This window comes from Erithacus rubecula (genome assembly GCF_903797595.1).
Source record: "Erithacus rubecula genome assembly, chromosome: 26".
NCBI classification, from domain to species: Eukaryota; Metazoa; Chordata; class Aves; order Passeriformes; family Muscicapidae; genus Erithacus; species Erithacus rubecula.
The window spans coordinates 839,253-854,768 of record NC_136678.1 but is presented as its reverse complement, the minus strand read 5'-3'; the positions used below and the strand labels follow the sequence as shown (position 1 = coordinate 854,768).

The following is a 15,516-nucleotide window of genomic DNA, read 5'->3' as shown; positions in this document are numbered from 1 at the left end:
TTCTTTGCCCCCAGCACAGAGTCTGGTCCATACAGTCACATCCTGCTCCACAGGGATGGACACCCCAAACCCTTAGGGAAGAACTCAACTTGCACCAGCCACCCCTGAAGATTTGAGTATGTGGAGGTTCCAGCAGCCTCACCAAAGACAGAGGTTCCCAGATGTCACAACACCTCCTGCCTGTGCCACACTTTGTGCTGACCAAACAGAGCAAACACAGGGCTTGCCACCGGAGTGGGAAATAGGCTGATCCCCAGTGTGGTGCTGAGATGGGACCCTGTCCCATTTCACCTCCCCACTGGTGGGTGCTTTTCAGGGATGTGCATCCCAGTTAATTTCAGCTTCCCCTGAAAAGGCATCTGTGTTGTAGCTGCAGAGCATTTGTGCTTTTATGGATGATGGATATTGTTATGCCACGAGAATTTTGGGAGAAACGGGGAATTCCAGCACAAACATCTTGTAATTCCAGAAAGATGGAAGCAAAGTCAAAGCTTCTATTTTATCAACTCTTACTTTATTCATTTATAAATACTGTTGTGTTTACAAGCATCATAGCTGTGAATATTATTCCCAAACTTTCAAACACATAATACTTATAATACTATATAACAACAACCAGTAAAACAAATCATTCATCTCAGGGTTTGAAAGGCCACTCAAAAGTTGCATAAAAATACATTCTCTCCCCATCTCATCAGCCAGTCCTGCTTCTCCAAGTTTATTTACAAAGAGCCATCACCAAACTTGCAGCCACAACAGGTGCGTTCACCCCAAGCAATAAAAATTAACTCACCCCAAGCAATTGCTTAGAAAAAAAAAAGCTCATGTTCCCCAGGGGAGACCACGTCTGGCAAATGCTCTGGTTCCAAGAGGGATCAGTTTTAAAAGGTATTTGCTCTGCACCTTGCCCCAAGCACAGGGTTCGAGGTGTCCTGTCTGTCACCTCCTCAGTGCACTGGTTATGTCAGGCATGAAGTGAGACAAAAAAAATCCATTCTCAAGAATTTGGTTTGCAGTTGCGCCGTCACCACGAGACGCTCCCAGCTTTGGCTGATCAGGGACACTGAGCTGAGGGGCCCAAGGCTCAGGAGAATCCAGTGCTAAGCAGACACTTCAACTAAAGGGATTTGGCTTTGCAAGGTGCCACTCAAGAATGAGCCTCCCACAGCCTTTCCACTCTGTTCCTTGGGAAAAAGCACAGTGAATGTCCTGGTAGGAAGGGGAAAAACATCAGTGCAGGATGGATTTGTCAGATTGGGTTGAACCCTCTCCCTAAAACAGACATCAGGCTTCTTCCTGCTGCCAGGAACCCGCCTGTGAGAAGAACAGGATCTTTATTTTCAACTCTCCCCCTCATCCTGCTGGGATGCGTGGCCTGAGCTGCTGGCCCGGCTGGGGAGTGTCTCCTCCTCCACGTGGCACAGAAGGGACTGGGCTCCTGCCCCCTGATCTCCTGAGCAGAGGCAGAGCCCGGGGCTGAAGAGAGGCGAGGTCACCAAGAGAGAACACATCAAGAACGGCAGAAGTACTCACATGAAGAGTGCACCAAGGGAACAGCGTGCAGGGGAAGCACTGACCGGATCTCAAGACTTAAAGCTGTTAAATAGAGCAGGGTTAAAATCAAGGAATATAAAAAGGATGCCTGGCTTAGGCAGTGCTCTGCAGAAACCCTGATGCCTTTACCAGCTTTGGTCTCTTCCTCCCAAAGCTCAGCAGCAGAGGAAGGGCCTCAGTGTACCAGGAGAAACGGTGCCTCAGCTGCACAAACGGCTCCAGCTGAAGAGCAACTTATGGTCAGAGCTGCCTGGGAAACATGGCAGCTCCAGGAAGAGCAGGACAGGGGGAAACAGGCAGGACAGGGAGGGGAAGGGTGGAAAATGGAGAATTGGGGAGGTGGGGGGAACAAAGAGAGAAAACCCCAGGAAGAGGAAAACGGAGAAGCTTTCTGAGGCAGTAACAAGTAAAAGATTGGAAAAAGACCAGGACTGCCCAATAAGAGATAAGTTTTACCCTGTTCAGCAAGCTCAAGTATTCTGCTCATGTTCAAGTATTTCATCTCTCTGGCAATGGAGAGTCCCCCCAGCCAGAGCCAGCAGAGCTGCTCAGGAACATGGTAGAGCTGCTTCATGGCCACCTCCAGGTTGTGACCAAGAACTGCTGCCCTTGGCCAGACAAAGTCTGGGGAGTTGAAGGACAAAGGGGATGAAAGGACAAATATGGAAGGATGGGAGAATGGTTTTGATACAACAGGATGTTTCTGAGAGGGAAGGTATTGTTTGAGAGGAGTCTGTTAATAGGCAGCTCAACAGACCTGATGATGTCCCACAGCATGGAGAGAGGAGCCAATGTCTAAATGCCCATGGGAGAGAACAATTCCAAACTGTTCAAAGTACATGTAACATTAAAGAGTAGTATTTCTGGAGGTTTCCTTCAAAGTCAAAGCTTATCACAAGTCTTTGACAGGTCAGAAGACTTTCATCATGGTGATTCAGTTACCAGCAGCTCCTTGTCCCTCTGACACTGACACACCCTTACCTTTCCAAGGTGTGTGGGACAGGATGCTGGCATATGCTCTCTACAAATCCTGCTGCAAATCATAGTGGAGGGGGGGTAACCCAAAATACCAGACCAGGCTCTGCAATGGGGTTCTGCCTTCAGGGAGGCAGCAGGAGAATGTCCCAGTTGGCTGTTGGGGAGGCTGGTTTCTGGCATGGGCATGGCTCCCAGCAAGGTGATTCATGCTCACACACAGGTGAGAGCAGCAGAGGGTCTGTAGAGGTTCAAGTTTGTCCTTCAGAAAGCTCAGCAAGTACCTGGGATACATCCTGTCCCAAGGAACAAGAGTCCAGGTGGCAACTGGATGCTACAACCAGAGAGACAGGAGCTCTGGAAGGACATGATGTGACACAGGATTACCCAGGCTGGGGGAAAGGGAAGGTGAGGGATAAGTCTGACACTGAGTGTCAGCACTGTTGTTACTGAACAGGTTCAAAATATTATCTTAAATAGAAGACTCAGTCTGCTGGGGAAAGAGGAGAAGGTCTTTGTGCAAAACAGTTCATCAGCCTGTGACAAACATGAGCTCTGGTGGCTTTCACAGCATCACATGTAACCAGAGTCCCACATCTCAGTGGGCTGATGTGCATCCTCAGAGTCCCAGCCCAGGTTCACATTTCCCACTGTAAAGGGCTTGGATATGCTGGGTTAGTTCTTCAGATGTCACCTTTTACAGCAGGAGCTTCCCACTCCTGGTCAGACTCCAAAGCCAAATACTGAGCTTCTGGAAGAAGTTTTGGCAGCTCAAACCCAGTCCTCACATTTCTCCCTTGAATAAAATGTCTGAGATACCACAACATGCATAAATTAAAAAAAAAAAAAAATAGAATGGCAGGGGGTGTGTGAGGAAAGAGGAGTAGAAAGGGAATGTACAGCAAAGGGCAGGGCAAGGCAGGTGTGACATTGATCCCACAGCTGAAACACTTGCTGTACGTGAGGGGAAGGAAAGGGGGTGGGCTTAGTGGTGGGGTTGGCAGCTGGTGTAGGACACCCCTCCTTGTCCTGCCTCTGCTCAGGATTCCTATTTGGAGAGTTTGCTGATGACACGAATGAGGGCTCCGTTCTCGTCCTTCAGCCTTTGGTTGTCTGACTTCAGCTCTGTCAAAATCTGCAGAGAGACAAAGACAAGGTGGGATCAGAGGGGCTCAGGGGGCCAGAGGGGACACTGCATCCCCTCCACCCTGCACACTTCCATGGCTCTGCAGCATCTCCAGAGCTTCACAAGCTGGCTGCCAGGCAGGAGGGGTGAGATGGGCCTCGAGCACAGCACTGAGCCAGGGAGCCCCTGGTGCAAAGCAAGGCCACAGCCCCAGCAGCAGGTCAGGACCAGGCTGGCAGGGCAGGAACCATTTCTGAGCTCTTCCATCCCAAACCCAGAGGCCAAATACAGCTCAGCAGGCAACAGTAAAGGTGCTTTTCCTGATATGTTTCATTTTGCCAGGACTAGAAGGAAAACCAAAGGACGAGAATCTTCATTTAGGACAGGACCTTGCCAAATGTCATTAGAATACCCCAAATCTCCTTGGGACCCCACAGATGTGTAACACAGTCACAAGTGCTGAGGCCAGAGGACTGGTAGAACACACTGACACTGAAGGTACCTCCTGGGTGCTCAACTGAGGTTGCAACACAGACAAAAGTCTTTGAAAATAGAGAAGAAATAGCCTCAACCAAACCCTTCCAGCATTTCCCATTGGCATAAACCCTGCTGACTTCCTGCACTGCAGTGAGTGACCTTCCATGGTCTGTGCCCAGCTGCTGGGCTCCAGAAGGAGATGCCCTGCTCCTGTCTGGGGTGTGACACACAAGGGCTCACTCCCAGCACGGGTGCCAGCAGATCCCAGGAGGAGCTGCAGGGGCACCTGGGGCAGAGCAAGATCATGAACACAGTACCTGTATGAGCCCAGCCACCACTTCTGTCTGCCATGCTGCATCTTGGAGGAATTCCCTCAAATTCAAGATCTGTACTAAATCTTCTCCTTCCTCCTAACCTGGTTTGTCACCTTTGACCACAATGTTCTGCCCCCCTCTGCCTGCAGTTCCTCCACCACCACCTGCTCTGAGTGTGGGCACTGCCAGCACCCACCAGAGCAATTCCCTTCTTCCATGGCTGGGAACACACCCAACACACCCAACTCCATCCCTGTGGGCACTGGTGGTGGATATTTCAGGTAGAAGGTTTTTTTAGAGAGAGGAGGGCTTGGTGCTGCATGTGGGATACTGTGAAAAGGGCAAATCCATGTGCTGGGCTGGCCAGGGCTCCAGCCAGTGGTGCTGAATGTGCCTCCCTGGGCCCAGTGCTGGTGTGACAGGTGTCTGTGACCATGGCTGGGCTGTCACCAGAACAGCACTCATGGCTCCTTGTGCCATTTCTCATGGCCAAAGAAGCAACACTGCCATCACCATCACCAAAGTGATCAGGAGCTCAGACACAGCAGAGCCCTTAATAACTCTGCACTCCTGTTTCCTCCTGAGCTTCACCTGCCACTCACCCTGGTGCTTCCCAGTGCCCCACAGGAGCCCCACCATGCCCTGGGGAGTCCTGTCAGGCTCCTGTCACTGCCTGGGGTGGCTCTGCAGTGCCCATTGCTGTGATAATGTCCTGACACTCGTTCGGATGGAGACAATCTGTCCCAGGTTCCCAGAAATGATGCCAGAGAGAACCACCCCAGTCCCAGGGCTCAGCTGGAGCTGGATGGGGCTGTGCCTCACAGGGGGGCTTCGTGCAACCCCTGTCACTTATTTGAAAATGAGTGCAAAAACATGTGAAATAAGTGCCCCTGGGCATGTTTCCTGGTCATAACCCAGCTCCACCAGTGCCCAGTGAGGCTTCCTGAGAGCTTCATATCAGCCTCACAGAACACAAGCCCAGGGTGTTCCTCCTTTTGAAGAAGAGTATCCTCAAGTCAGGTGAAATGAATCCCATGGGAACAGGCTGGGAGAGCTGGACATTTCCAGCAGATTTCCAGATGTCTCACAGGAATGGTGAGCAGGGATCCCAGCCCCAGAGAATGGCAGGGCTGACCATAATGCAGTGCCAGTGTCACCTGAGTTTGGGCTGGAGGCTGCTCTGAGCAGCAGGGCTGTGTGTTAGCTGGGGCACTGGAGAACACAGCTCACAGAAATAATGTGGATTCAGGAAAAGGAGATTCACTAAAGCACTGCTGCCAGAGCCTGGTACATCTGGCAGAGCTTAAACCAGTGATGTTCACAGACACCACTGAGGCAGAGTTTACACACACCATCCTGTGTTAGATCTACTAAAAGAGTTGGAAATAAATCAGCAGAGTTTGTAGAGCATTGCTCTCCCCCAGCTCAGGCATTGGCAGGGAACTGCAAACCTGTAAGTGAGGAGGGAAGGATGAGCCTCAGCCAGAGCAGAAGGGGGATGGAAGGCAGTGATAATGTGGGCACACCCTGGGAGCAGGAGAGGTGACCTGCAGGCTGTGAAACATCAGTTCCTTGAGTCTCAGAATCATTTTACCCAATTCACCCGCTCAGATCTCAAAGCATGTGGGAAAGGAGAATGACTTAAACTCATGGTTTATGAGAAGAAATGAGGCAGGGTCAGGTTGGAGGAATAGTTCCACAGATTAAAACCAGAAAGGCTGTGAGATCATTTCACCTGACCATCTGCACAATCCAGGCCACACAACATGACACCCTGGCCCTTGTGACACACATGTGGGCTTGAGCTGAGTCTTCTGGAAAGGGGAAGCCACAATTCCCCTGATTAGTTTGTTTCTATGGTTAATCAGCCTTGATATAATTTATGTGCTAAGAATAGATTTTTTTTATTCTGTGGTGCCACTTCCAGCCCACAAAAGCACATGACTTTTTGTGTCACAAGGGATATGAATATCCCTACTAACCTGCAAAGGACAGGTAGGGCGCCAAGAAAAGAGCATTTACAACTTTATTTTAGCATTGAACCAATGAAGTAGCAGGAAGAGACGTAATTTAACTGTGTGATGTGTGAGGGCAATGCTTAGGGAAGACTCATCCTTGGGTTTCAAACACTAATTGTCCAGCACTGGATTTAAAACAGAAGATGAAAACACAGAGCACTCCTGGTCTGGCTCCTGCTGCATCCCCCACCCTGTGCCAGCCCACAGGAGGCAGGGGGATGCTAAGCCGTGGACTCACAGTCAAAAATGGCAATTTAAAATAAGGAAAGGAGCTTGTCCTTTTTGTTCAAGTGACCAAGAAAATCTGCTGAGGAGACCTCAGCTTCTAGTTTTTCTAAAGGTACTCTTTCTGTCTAAAATGTTTGCTCTTCACAACACCCCTGAAAATTTCCTGACTTTGGATAATCTGATTGGCTGAGTGCTAGCTTCTCCCTGAACTGAGTCAAATTTTTAAAAAAATCTATTATAAGCAGACATGTAGCATAAACCACCTATTTTCAAGTGTCCAAGACCAGGCTGGACAGGGCTTGGAGCAACCTGGTCTAATGGAAGGTGTCCCTGCTGATGGTAGGGCTGGAATGAGATGAACTTCATTGCCCCTTCCAACACAAACCATTCTGTGGGTCTGTTTCAAGGCAAAGTACCAGGCAAGGAGCTGCTGGTGACTGCCAAGTCACCCCAAAGCCATTCCCCAGTGCTAAGCTGGCAAGGGCAGCAGCATCTGCCAAGCAGAGCAAGAGCCAGCAGGGTGAGCAGAACTCCAGCAAAGCCTTGCTGTGGCAACAGCACCATGCTCCTGGAACTCAGAGATTTTTTGCCACAAGCTTTTGAGCCACAAGCTTCACCAGACACCCTGGAGAGCAAGGAGTTGAGCAGGAAAGGCCCAGCCAGGGAGTGGAGACCTGCCTGGAAGAGCAGAAGAGGGAGGCAAGATGAGCTGGAGGGAAAGCAGCTACAGCTCCTCTGATTCCGAGGGCTTGGCAGGCAGAGAAAGTCTGGCTACAACCCGGGTCAGAGCCCTGTTCTCAGCCAGCAGCTGCTCATTCATCTGCCTCAGAGTGTGAATCTGTTTGAGCTGGTGGAGATTCTGCAGAGAGTGAGAGGAGTGGACAGAGAAATAGAGAGAACATCATGGAAACAAATGAGCACAGAAATGGGAGTTTAGTCCATAGGCAGTGAAAGAAAAAAAGAGAATAAAAGAAATTAGTAGCAGTGAGTCCTGGATGGGGAAAGCCTGACAACACATCCAGGATATTTTGGGAATTAGCTCTTTCTCCAGGGGCCCCCAAAGTCTTAAAAAAGGTCAGATACAGGGATTTCCCACCACAAAGCAGGATTATATTCTAGTTTGCCCAGACAGCCCTGGGACTTGGGAACTGCTGTGAGACCTATCACCAGTGACTTAACACATACACAGGCTCTGAAAGCACTGCTGGGAACTGAGAATTTCTTTAAAGTTCCTTTTCTTCGTGTATCTCTAAAATCCAAAGCAGCTGTGTGGAACAAAGAGCAATCAGCTTCCTGGGAGATCCCAAAGGCACAGACTGAAGCACCTGAAATTGTCACTGTCCCATGGCAGATCACTGACACAGGTACTGTGTCTGCTTGTGTCCCTCATGCTTATGTGATGTCCTGGGTCTGCCCAGGCTCAGTCCTGCCAAACCTTCTGGGGTTTGGAGGGGTTTCTCATCCCTGCCCAGATTCAACTCTTCTCTGTCACAGGGCTCAATTTATCTGTGACCTTCGGAGGGGACAAGTCTGAACCTTAAACTGCTTATTTTAGGAAGAGGAGTCTGAATGAGAGCATCTCTCACAGCAGAGTTGTGGCAGCAGGGCATTCCTGGTGACAAAGGCAATAAGGGGCACAGGACAGGACAGAGATCACACCCTGCACTAGGGCTTGCACAAGAACAAACTGGACATGGGCACAAACTGGACATGGGTACAAACTGGACATGGGTACAAACTGGACACAGGTACAGCAGCAAAGAGAGGTAGGGAACAGAAGAGCCATGAGGAAGCAGAACAGAACAGGGAAATGGTACAAGCCATGCAGACATCCCAGTGCCACAAGGATGACACTGTTCCCAGTAATGCCAAAGTGAATTCATGTGGCATTTAAACCACTGTGGGTGCCAGGAAATGCCAAGAGCTGCAGAGCTGCTTCCTGAGTGGCATCTGTGCCCTCCTTCCTCCCAAGAGGTCAGGCAGCTGGGCCACAAGAGCCCCCCTGAGCAAGAACCATCCTGCATGATGGAGGCCCCAACACTTGGCAGGGGCAGGAAACAACCACAAGAGCTGCAAGTTAAGTGACAAAACCCCAGTCCCAAACCAAAGCAGTCTCACAAAGCACCAGATTCCTTCCCATGTTCTCTTACTTGTGAGCTTGCAGTGCCAGAAGACAGAGGGAAAGGTCTATGGGGAAGTGGGTTCCTTTCTACCATTTCATTAGCAGAAAGCACCTAAATGGAGGTGCTGCCTGTCCTGAACAAGGATCACCATGAAACAATCTACTATGACACAAAGACATGTCCATCCATCCAACCTGCACTACTCAGGTTGTCCAGAGGAGCTGTGGCTGTCCCACCCCTGGCAGTGTCCAAGGCCAGGTTGGACAGGGCTTGGAGCAACCTGGGCTAGTGAAAGGTGTCCCTGCCCATGGCAGGGGGTGGAATGAGGAGGGCACCTTCCAACTCAAACCAGTCTCTCTGTGATGACTCAGAGCTGGCTGCAGCCAGTAAGGAATCCGCTGCATCCCAGGAGATTTTGTTCAAGGCTCATTCCTGTACCAGACTGAAGTACTTTGTACACCCCTAACCATCAGCTCCATTCTTAACTGCCCAAGAGCACTGTATTTACTCTCCATGATGAAATGAAGACACCTCTTTGAAAAACTTTGCAAAACCAAGGGAAACAAGACAGGAGGGTAGGGAGCCAGAAAAGGATGGGGTGTGAGCTCCTGAGATCATCAAACTGACAGAGCAGCTCCTTGGACACACAAATGCAGTTCTGACATCGGCTAAATCAACATATCCCAACCAGAGCTACAGCTAACAAACTGCAGGAAAACTGCAGTGACACCTCAGCAGTGAGAGCCCAGCTCACCATATCCCATCCATCCATCCATTTATCCATCATCCATCCCCCGGCTCCATCCATCCATCCATCCATCCATCCATCCATCCATCCATCCATCCATCCATCCATCCATCCATCCATCCATCCATCCATCATCCATCCATCCCTTCACCCACCCAAATTTTGCTGGCAGCCACTGTGCTCAGTAAGGACAGATGGACATGTCACAGCTGTCCTGTGATACATCACACCAGGAGCTGCTGGAAGATGGTTGTACTGGAATAGTCACTTCTTTTGGTGGTACCAAAATGGTTGAGGATACTTGGTCTATTCACCCTGGAGGAGCCTGAGGTCAGACCCCAGTGGGGGCTGCAGCCCCTCCCCAGGGCAGCTCTCATCTCTGCTCTCTGTGACAGGGACAGGAGCTGAGGGAAGGGCAGGAGCTGTGCCAGGGCAGGCTCAGGCTGGATTTTGGGGAAGGTTCTTCCCTCAGAGGGTGCTGGCACTGCCCAGGCTCCCCAGGGAATGGGCACAGCCCCAAGGCTGCCAGAGCTGCAGGAGAGTTTGGACAGCACTGCCAGGGATGCACAGGGTGGGGTTGTTGGGGGGTCTGTACAGGGCCAGGAGTTGTTCTGTGGGTCCCTTTCAATTCAGGATATTCCATGGTTTTATGATACACAGGTAATAAAGATCCCCTGTTGTATCACAAGGCTCACAGCTGGCAGGAAGCATCTAACATACATAGTATCATGGTACATGAGGTGGGAAGAACTGTGATCATTTCACATCATTTCATGTTTTGTTTTTCCACACCAGCATAGTATGGAACCTCAGCATGGTCCCATCAGCTGTTGCTCAGCCTCCACACAAAGGATCATTTATGTAAAAGTGTGTGTGTGTTGCAGGTAGGCCAGGCTCCTGTTTCTGCAGCAAATCCAGAAAGGTTGGGAAGCTGGGACTGAAGCCAAGGGCAAAGAGCAGGATCTGGACGATCCTGCTGTGATTGCTTATCACTCTGCTTGATACTTGGCTTAGCAAAAGCAGCTCTCAGCTCCCTGGACCTGCCTTCAATTAACGGATTTCTGCCTGTGACACTCAATAAAAATGCCCAGAGCCTGCATGATGGCTGAGGCCAGGAGCTGCAGCACTGCTATGGAATAAAGGAGCTTCTGTGACCTTCAGGAACAATTGCTGTCTTAAGCTGGGACCTCGGGCACTTGGCATTGAATTCAGTTCAGTACAAATGTTAATTTTCTTTCTCCTGAGTCAGCCAAGGTTCTGTATCTCCAGCTGAATTATGCAGTCACTCAGGGAAATGATGCATTGCTCTGTCACCTTTGCAAGAGCAGGTCTGAGGAGCAGCTCTGCCACCAAGTTCTTGAGGTTACCAAGCCCATCTTGCTCCTCTCCACTTCTCTGTGGCTTTGGTAGCAGGGGTCACACTCCAGACAGCAACACAGCTCATTCCCTCAAACACAGCCTGAAGTACTGTACATTTTTGTCACCTCTGCCTCCTCTTCCTCAGAAGTCAGTTGCAAGGAGAGAACAGCCCTGGCCAGGACATCTGATGTGCACAACTGGATACAGACACCCCTGGATTCAACAGCTAGATGTGAGTCTTACTGGATTCAAAAACTAGTGGGAAGAATTCCCAAAAACAATCTGAGACCTCATCACCTGACAGGTTTGGTTGTTTCCATTTGCTGCTCTCCATATTAAAGGAAATTGGTGGATTTGTGTTCACAATTCCTTACTTATTCCTTCTGACTCTGCACAACAGAGATAGTGCAATGAGAAAGAATGAAAGTCCAACCAGAATTAGTAGATTCTTTCCTGGCTCAACTCCCACACTACTGGCTAACAGGGATGCTCTGCAGAGGTTATCTCCCTCCAGGCAAACACAACAGGACTGTTTCTCCCACTTCAAAGCATCATGAAAGTGGACACAACAGTTTCCTTTTGGAAAGGTCCAAATCAATGCTTCCTCCTTCAGAGATTTTATATTCCTTTTTTTTGAGTAGCTATCAAACATGACATGTCACAGTGCCCTCAGATACCCACTACATGCTTAAGGCTTCCCAAAAACTAGTAAAAATATATTAGCACCTCAGAAGAGAGATTTTCCAGTTTCTTGTCTATTTGTTCTACTAACAAAAGGTGCCTTTGGTTGTCCAGTGCAGCAAGAACAGGCAGAGAGCAGAGTCAGCATCAGTATCAAAGACCTGAAGGTCATTTTCAGATGGACCACAAGTTCCTTCAGCTCATGTCTCTCAAGGCAGAATGTGAACATGTCCTGCCTTCAGAAGTGCTTCTCCTTCTGCACCACCTTGGCTTCCACAGCTCTGCAGCTCCAGACTACCTGAACTGGAGGCACTCTGGCTGTGTCCAACATTCCCTCATTAATTGCTTTCCAGAGCAGTATGTTTCCAGACTGAGGCCACTAGAGGCCACCACCTTGTCTTCTTACTCCATGGGCTGAAGCTGCAAGTTTGCAGTGATCTGCAAGAGCTGAAGGACCAACACAAACTGCTCACGCCTGTATTTTTCTTGGAGACCACAATTCTGTAATTACAGGAAAGTCTCTGCACAATTAAAGGTTGCTACCTGTTCATTGAACAAAGAGTCTGGAATTAAAACATATTCAATCCTTTATCTTTCTCCTCCTGGCTCACACATCCACACATATTTTCTCCTCTTGGAGAGAACAAGAGCCTTTACAGCAAGGAACCACCACATCCTTGTGCTACTTATTGCAGCAGAAGATGCAGCACAAGCCAATGGTCCTTTCAAAACTATGTGCTTGGTAGAAACACAAAGCTTCAAATAGAGACCGAGTTGGAGCCTCCTCCAGGTTGGCAGGAAGTAGTTTCTGTCACCATGTGGTGCCAGGAGAGCTCTCAGGTGGGTCCTTCCTTCTGAGAGCAGCTTGGTCCCACCTGCTCATGTTGAAAGGGAAGGAAAGCATGGGGCAGAGCAGGGAGGACACTCACTCTGTGAACACAAGCACTGAAATACAGTGGAAGGTGACACAGCACTGCTGATCTGGGGTGAGGCTTTAGGGCTGTGTGGGCAGCAGATGCTGCCTGGGCTCTGCAGGCTCCCCTGACAGGCAGAACCATCCTGAAGCCACACCAGGGCAGCCAGAATGTGCCAGGCACCAGTGGCCATGGCTCGTGACAGCAAGCCATGCTGCACATCCCATCAGGAAGCAAACTCCTCTCTGCTGGAATTATCCCAGGCTGCTGTGGCCTCCCAGTGACATGCTCAGGGAAGGGAGCACTGGAACACAAGCACTCTGTGTTTCATCCTGGCCAGTGTGCGTGAGCTCAGAAGCCAGCTTTGTCTTCTTACCCATCCGGAGAGAACCTCAGCGGCTTAACTTGGGCTGCAGACTAGTCAGAGCACAGGGGGTCAGCACACTGGAACTCAGTGATGCCACAAAAGGTTAGTTTGGGAAGGCATTTAAGGAGAACAGCTTTCACCATTCTCGGATCAATCAGCAGAACAGATCAAACATAGAAGCAATCAGATGAATGAGAACAGGACAGTTTATTTTTGGAGAACAGGGCCATTAAAGCAAGTTCTGACTGCAGAAAGGGAAATGAGATCCTTCCCATGGACACCTTCAACATCCTCCTCTGGTGACAATCCCCAAAGACATGAATATAAAGCATAAAAAATGGAATAGACACAGTGAAGATAATTTCTTACCTTCATTTCCTCCTCCATTTCAGAGAGTTTCCGCTCCAGGGCTCGCTTCTCCTGTTTACAAGGATTCATAATAAAGAAGGTCACAAGGATTTAGAAGAAAAGTTTATGGTATATTTTCTTTTAAAGAAAAATAAGAGTCTTGTGTTTCTGTAGCAGCATTCCCTAAAGAGTATCCCAAAGCAAGGCAGAGGTTACAACCAGGAGATGATCAGATGTGACAGGGGAGCTGGAAAACTAGCAGGGATACAAGCTGGGCCTGGTTGGGTAGATCACAAGCTCTATTCATATCCCCAATGAAATTATTCTCCATTTTCAGTGATCCCAGTCCTCAGGAGTTGCTGATGTAATGTGATTTTGAGGTCTGCAGGTGAAGCCATGGATTTACTTATACTCCACTAAAGGTGGCAATGAGAAAAGTCACTGAGCTGCTCAAATAGGAAACAGAACAAGGAAATTCCCTGCCTGGAAATCCTGCTTGTCCCAGATAATCCAGGGCTGCAAAACTGACTGCTTTTGGTGCATTTTAGAAAGTGAGGATTAGACTCTGCCACATGAGTGGCCTCAGTAAGCCTGTGCCAAGGTGAGAGCTGGACTCCCTCAGTGACTTTTTCCCAACATGAAGGGGTCCAAACTGGTCCAGGGACATGCCTTGAGAAGGGGGAAGTGGGAAACATGCATCAGGAACAAGATTTACACTCTCTGCCCTGCTCCTTTGTCCTATGCAAAGAGCCATGAGGCCAGGAGAGTGAGGAAAATGCAGCTTGTGAGTGTGCTGTGGATGATGAATTCTGTGCTTTTTGCCCACAGCACAGTTCATCCAGGGATTCATCAGTACAAAATGCATAAGCCATCCTGGAAATAGTTAATGCATCTTCACTGAGGACAGCTGGACACATTTTTACTTTCTAATCACAGAATTTGTGGCTGTTGTGATCCTAATTCAACAGAAGTTATACAGGATGTTGCCCTAACTTCAACAAGGCCAAGTTCAAGGTTCTGTCCCTGGGTTGGGGCAATCCTTGGTATCAGCCCAGGCTGGAGGATGAAGGGATTGAGAGCAGCCCTTCCAGGATTTTGCTTTGTTCCCCTACCACCCCAAACCAGTCTTTATTTGTAAGGATCAAGAATGTTTTAAAACATAATGGACCAACAGTCCCCAGTATGATACCATTGGTCCTCAGCTGCTAAGAATGAAAGAGAGGAATCAGAAAAAGCTGGTGTGCAAAAGGAGCAGCAGAGTCTCAGGCCCTGCAAAGGTCAGAACACAATTATCATTGTGCACTGCTCCTCAAGGCAAAAATACAACTTATCTTTTAATTAACACTTCCCTGCTAGAAATGACTGCCCTGCATAGCAGCACAAGGCACAGGCTGTGACTCAGAAGAAAGCAGAGACACGTACCCTCTTCTCCATCTCCAGCATGCTGGACCGGTCAGAAGTTTTCTCCTGTTTCTGCTATGGAAATTAAAAATAGAAAGTGATTAAACCCGAGAGCACTCACAGGGTGCTGCACAAACGCCAAGACAATCCACAGATGCTCATGCTTAGGATGCAACAAGTTGGTTTACAGAATTACTTGCTAATTTCTGCCTCCTCTATGGCACCTTCCCTCTCAAGAACATCCTTCTAAGGAGCTTCCTCCCTCTCCCATTCCAGAACAAGTGCTGGTTTGTCATGGCCAGTGTTCAGTTTCTCCAGTCATGACTTGGATTTTCCCTTACCTGGGCTGCTTTTTCCAACTTTGCTTTGATATCAGCCAGCTCAAGCTGGGCTTCTTGCAGCTTTGACTTCAGCTTCTGATTTTCAGACAGGGCACTCTCGTATAACTGCAATGCAAAACAAGAGCTCAATTAACCAGGCTGCTCCTAGTTAATTAACCCCATCCCACCACTCTGCTCTGAGCAGACGTGTGCCCCCAGCACTGAGCTGAGGGGTTCACTTTGCTCCCACACATCAGGAGAAGGGAAAACAAAACCAACTTGGATGCTTTACTTATGTTTCCATAATTCATGGATCAGAAATAATGAATCAGCTGTTTTATTTTTCTAGGAAGTTTAAATACAGTCAAGAGGCAAAAAAAGGGACAGTTTTAATTTAGGTAATTCTTTACTCACAGGGTGCTGAGGCCCTGGCACAGGTTGCTCAGAGAAGCTGTGGCTGCCCCATCCCTGGAAGTGTCCAGGTCCAGGCTGGACAGGACTTGGAGCAAGCTGGGACAGTGGAAGGTGTCCCTGCCCATGGCAGGGGTGGAATGGGATGAGCT

General features: G+C 49.1%; 1 protein-coding gene across 8 annotated transcripts in view; it reads right to left on the bottom strand.

The window, feature by feature from the left end:
- Positions 1–492: 492 nt before the first annotated feature.
- Positions 493–15,516, bottom strand: part of PPP1R12B (protein phosphatase 1 regulatory subunit 12B) — a 133,518-nt gene continuing 118,494 nt past the window's right edge. For 5 of the 8 annotated variants that reach the window (XM_079327106.1, XM_079327110.1, XM_079327111.1 and 2 more), the window contains 5 exons: positions 14,975–15,079; positions 14,655–14,708; positions 13,254–13,304; positions 7,371–7,551; positions 493–3,664 (listed from right to left, as the gene is read on the bottom strand). In XM_079327106.1, coding sequence (XP_079183232.1) covers positions 7,417–7,551; positions 13,254–13,304; positions 14,655–14,708; positions 14,975–15,079 — 345 coding nt within the window. In that variant the 3' untranslated portion in view covers positions 493–3,664; positions 7,371–7,416. Of the gene's footprint in view, positions 3,665–7,370; positions 7,552–12,893; positions 12,962–13,253; positions 13,305–14,654; positions 14,709–14,974; positions 15,080–15,516 lie in introns of all 8 variants that reach the window. The other 3 variants (XM_079327108.1, XM_079327109.1, XM_079327107.1) reach the window with 3 other exon arrangements.